The sequence below is a fragment of the Lupinus angustifolius genome, chromosome LG04, assembly GCF_001865875.1.
Source record: "Lupinus angustifolius cultivar Tanjil chromosome LG04, LupAngTanjil_v1.0, whole genome shotgun sequence".
NCBI lineage: Eukaryota > Viridiplantae > Streptophyta > Magnoliopsida > Fabales > Fabaceae > Lupinus > Lupinus angustifolius.
The window spans coordinates 6,824,566-6,830,229 of record NC_032012.1 but is presented as its reverse complement, the minus strand read 5'-3'; the positions used below and the strand labels follow the sequence as shown (position 1 = coordinate 6,830,229).

Sequence of the window (5,664 nt, the reverse complement as noted above, 5' to 3'; positions counted from 1 at the left end):
CGGTGGCCCGTCGACTGTGTCACAAATTGTCTCCCCGATTTTTTGGGTCGTACCAGATACTCTGAAGAATTGGTCCAGTAGCATATGAGCTCTCATTACCATCAACATCACGAATTCACCACATCTTTCATGTCTCCCTACTTTGAAGGTTTTACGGTGAACCCACAACTTGTGTCTCTACCTGATGATTCGGTGATTTCTGGGGGAGGAGATAAAGCACCGATCAAGGTGCATGAAGTTGGATTAGTAGAGAAAGAAAGACATCCCTTGGAAGATAGAAAATGAAAAGGAGAGGAAAAGCTTCGAGCAAAGCAATTTTATTTTGTAGACCAACGTAAGTTTGCAAATGAGGGGAGAGAACACAATGGAAAAGAAAAGGGTCTATAAGTAGAGAGTTTCTCTGAGAAACCAAATGAGTGTATAAGAGAGAAGGGGAAGATCTGTGAGACTCATGTTACCTCAGTCTACTATTCCATTCAAGCCTTTGGATCCATAGATATTTTTAAACCATGGGAAATCACCACCCTTCAATACCTACCATAAAACTTATTCAGATTCCCTAGGACTATACAAGTCTGCAAAGTCACATGGCAATGAATAGTTGGAGTCTTTGGACGAAGACTCCTTAATGACACGTGTCTGGTCCAAGGAACCAAAAGGAATTTCCAACTCAGTTTCCTGCTCAGTCTCACTTGCGGGTCCATCCCAAGCCCAATCTCTTGTTGCCGGATTGGGCCAGATTCACAATTCAGTGCACCATCCAAACCTTGAGGACAAGGTTTCTTTGGGAGGGATAAGCAATGTTAGAGGCCAAATATCTAGTGAAAGGCCCAAACGAAAACATATTACCCCCAACTGGCAAAAAGACTATGTTATGAAATATTGATGAGTAGATTCCATATTTTTTGTTACAACCAATTTACCTTTATGTAAGATCCAACCACATGTAAGGTTGTGATCCTTTCTCTTTTTTCTACTTTCTTTATATAAGTTGTGTTGGGCTATGAAAGATGAAGAAGTATATTCAGTATTTTACTCTTGCCTTTCTCTCTTAGAATATTAAGCTTCCCAACAGAAATCACCTCTTTGTGTTTGCCAAGAGGTCATACTGCTGTGGAAAAAGCTTATTCCCGTGGCTTAAGATGTTTGGCTTGAATCTTGCTCCATCCTTCAGGTACTTTTCATGGTTTGTGTCTAGTCATTGACCATGGCTATAGAAAGTGATTGTCACTGAAGCTGATTTTGCTGCTACCAATCGTTTCTTGCTCCATGGTCGCTTCTCAACTCGCCCTTGTACTCCTATGGTGGAGGAGATTACGAAGCTGCTGCAGAGAGTGTATACACTTGGACTCGTATTCAGAGAGGGTAACTTTGTGGCTAATAATTGGCTAGCTAAACATGCATACAAGATGCAACCTCGGAGTAATGTTTTTGACTTCTAAAGTTTCTTTATCTTCCTTTGCTTGCTGATTTATCAGCAACCTTTTTCATAGAGGGGTGTGATTTATTTTGTTCCTTGGGCTCATGGCCCCTTCAAGTCATAAAAATAAATTGAAATACACATAACTATAAAAGTTGAGCTTCTGGGTATTATTATCAAGCAAAAGACAGAAGCAGGGACAATACAATGGCCACTGCTCCAAAAATCCACCATAATCAAGTCCAAGTTTATATGGCTTAGAAATTCTAACATAGCCCATACCAGAAGCTAAATTCTAATTTTTGTTTTTGATTAACATTCAAGCTCTTGAATCTTATGTTAACCTATGAATGGTTTTCATGTCAGCAACCTTCTCAAGAGTCCCTTTCTCAACATGGTCCCACCACTTGAATAAGAAATTATCCACAACTAGTCTGAACCAAGGAGACAGCTTCAAACCTTCATCACCAGCATCAGCTTTCTCCAACAGCTCCTTCAGTTGATCACGGTTCACATACTTAACATCAGCCACTTCATCTGGATTTGGAGTAACATTAACATCGCGTACAATGAATAACAGATAGTCCACTGCAACAAGGAGAAGAGAAAGAAAAATGATTAATATCTGATGAAAACATCCCTTCCACGACCAAAACTCTAAGGAAACAATGAAAACAACATTTTATTGTTGCTGGGGTTACTTGTAGAAATCTTTGAAAACAAGAAACAAAATGAAAGCAATGTGATATTTTCTCAATTGTTAATAAAAAAATAATGAAAATAGAAAAAGTTTTCACCAACCAAAGAGGTCCTTTTCACAACAGTAGCGGCCATATCATGAACTAGGGCGTAAGAGGTACAAATGATGCATATCCTGTATTTAGGTTTATGTTACCTAAATTATCATCAATTAATGCTAGTCAGATACTTGCACTAAAACTAAACTAATTAAGTTGACTTACGCTCGTGTTCGCCCCACTTGCCATCAGAGGGTGCCTTATAAAGCATGCGCCCCAATGGGACAAACTGATCAACTGGCACATCTTTAGCAGGAATACCAAGTTCATCCAAAAGCTTCCTTTGTGCAGCATTTCTTACACCTGTTAACAAAATGTGGAAGGGGCCATTAATAGAAAGCAGAGATGACAACAACTCTTGAGTGAAAGCGGAAGCTTGGTTTTATATCTCTTAACACCCCTCATGTAAGAGTCCATACTTGAAGCATGAAGAATGCACAGGTATATGCCACCATGTGCTGAAATTCAACTAATCATGAATAATGGCAACAGGAAAGATGGAATTAAGCTCTGATATCATATCAAGGACCAACCCTCCCAAATTCCAAAAAAACTAAAAGTAAGCATTCTGGAGTGACATTTTTCAAGTCGTATAAAAAGGTAAGTATATACCAAGCGCGTTTTCCTCAATCAGCTCAGATTCACGGTATAGCGGGTGGCTGCAGCAGGTGTTTGTCCACACAAGAGGGAATGTTACCTTCGTTGCAGATCGTTGCTTCATCAAGATAAAAAAAGAGAATCTCAGTCAACTCACTTAAAATCTAAGAGTCTATGACTAGAAAACAGGCTGTAATACAGCGAAATATTCATCAAATAGTCATCCAGGAGGAAATATCCAATAGCTGAATTTAGATATAATAAATATAAGAATTTAAAGAAGGGCTGTTTTAATTTTTAAATGTTGCTCATAATGAAGGTGTTATATGAGTATAAAATTTAACTGCAAGTAGCATCATAAATGATACAACGATATATGTTCTCCAGCATTGTTCAATTATTTATTTGGAGAATCTTGAACCAGTAACAGTAAATAATTTTCTTGACCTTCTTTTCTTGAACCTGTTCAACTCTCGGATAAGGAAAACATAATAATTAACATCTTCCCGATTTATAAATAAAGATCCAGTTCTTGTTGAGTTACTTAGAATGCATCACAAAATCACTTATAAAAGGACAGCATTGAAGTGGCTAACGACAAAAAAGTTATTTCCCTCAAATCCTTCATACATTCAGCACAAGTTGTTTAGGGCTAATTCGCATTCAGATGTAAAACTTTCCATCATGGTTAACCTTGAAATAATGCAACAATAATGTGACATGAAGCAACCCCTGACACCTAGTAGGATAACAATGCGAGACAGTAAACAAAGCTTCAGCCATTCAGCTTCTGCTTCATGCTTTGAAAATCAACCAGTTGGCTTTAAAAACCGTGTGATGTACATGACTGAAAATACTAAAATTAAAATAAATAAAAAAGTAATACACACCTGAAGCAACAACTCATACTTTGAGTTGAACAGGAACACACTGAAAGCTCTATGCAGCAAATTTTTAGCTTCAATATTTTCCATCAAGTGGCCTACAAAATTGTGCAAGTTCAAAATCACGAATTAAACCAGGCAGTGGATATAGGAAGGAGTACAACAACAATCAAAATGAAGAAAGGATTAATTAGAGATCTCTAAATACAAGATTCAAAATTTCCAATACTAGTACCTATTTTACACTTCAGAAAGTCACAAAATTCACAAGGAGGCTAGTTATCACTTGTCACATTTGCTCAATATTTTCCAATACCCACTTGCCACATTTGCTCAAAACAACAAATTCTAATGCATTAATTAAGAATTAATTATATTTATTATGAATCATCTGATCATAGTAGAAGAACAAATTAGCAACATGGTAAAATGCTTATAAACAAGAGGAGAATTCGCTGTAAACACAGATGTGTGACTCACAATTACTTTCAATGATTTTACTTTCATACAATGGTGTAAACATTTAGAGGGTAAGACTTGGCGCATCAGACCGACAGTAAAGTTGTTTGTTTTATGACCTGGATTCAAATCTCGGAAACAATCTCTCGGCCCGAGGTGGGCCCCCCTTTTTGAAATCAATTCAGACAGTCATAATTGCTATAATAATTTTGAAAGAGTGAAAATTGAATGATATGGAAAATTGTAATAGGAAGGGGACTTACAATTGTATTTGGAATCGTGACCAACAACACGGTCATTCTGATCCACCAAAATGCACCTTTGGGAAGTTTCAATATAAAAAAAGAGTTAGGAAAGTAAGTACGGATAAAAAATTTCATGCAACGAGAGAGAAATAGAAAAAGGAGAAGATGAAAAAATAATCGAAATGAAAAAGGGAGAAGGAGAAGACAGACTCGTCATCGAACATGAGGCGTCGTTGAACAATGTCCATATCTGCATCAGGATGAGAAGCGTTTCCCTCTCCCATTGTTGCTGACTCTGATGAAATGATAGATCTGGGACACTAACTCCAATTTTATCTTCTTTTTTGGTGGGGCGTATCCTTCTGCGTTACGCGTGCACCATTTTCTCAATTCTAGGTTGCATTTTTTATCTCATTATGACAAAATAATGAATGCAAATTTAATATTTTTTGGGGAAAAAGTAATGTAAATAAATTATGGAATAGATAATGTAATAATTATATATAAATATTTACATTAATACATTAAGGGTGCATAGATATTGTACTATTTGATTAATTTGTTCCCTCAAATTTTGGATCTACTAAATTGATCTTAAAAAATTAAATAGTAATTATTTATTTTGGTCCAAGTTATAACTTAATCATTAATAAGTTTAAATTATTATTTTGGTCAATAATTTTGTAACATTTCTCATTATTTCTTTTTTATTCACTCGTTTGTTAACAGAGTTAATCATGTAGTAAATTAAGTGCTAAAATGGCCATATTTAACGATTTCACCTTTGAAAATTTTGGCAACTTCAACGAAGTGAAATTGTTTCAATTTTTAAAAATAAAATAAAAAACACAAATTGGCGTAATTTTGTTCCATTTTATTCTCCTTCACCAATTCCAAGAAGAAACACATATTTTAGTTCACTCGAAATTTCTGGAAGTATCATATTAGTCAATAATAATAAACACCAAAACTATTAATTGAAAATATATAAGTATTTCATAACTTCTTCAATTCATTTATTCTCTCGATCTCAAAACAATTCATGTAGACTAAAAGCAAAATAGAAAGAAAAATCTAGAGGGAATATTATATTCTTAAAGATTAATGTTGGGAACAATAGTAAAAGAGTATAGAAAGAAGAGAATAACACAAAAGATTTGGTAACGAGATTCAGTCAATTGCGTTTATGTCTCCGAAGGTGTTGAAAGGCTACTACTACGTATTATTAGAAAATAAATATATTTGTTTGACTATTCTTCTCC

General features: G+C 35.4%; 1 protein-coding gene across 1 annotated transcript; it reads right to left on the bottom strand.

Annotated features, from left to right (window-relative positions):
* Positions 1,570-4,759, bottom strand: LOC109345372 (isopentenyl-diphosphate Delta-isomerase I-like). Its single transcript, XM_019584336.1, has 6 exons — positions 4,613-4,759; positions 4,421-4,476; positions 3,705-3,796; positions 2,830-2,932; positions 2,383-2,520; positions 1,570-2,008 (listed from the first exon to the last, which is right to left on the bottom strand). Exons 1-6 carry the CDS (start codon positions 4,684-4,686, stop codon positions 1,755-1,757), a joined length of 717 nt encoding a protein of 238 aa, XP_019439881.1. The 5' UTR covers positions 4,687-4,759; the 3' UTR covers positions 1,570-1,754.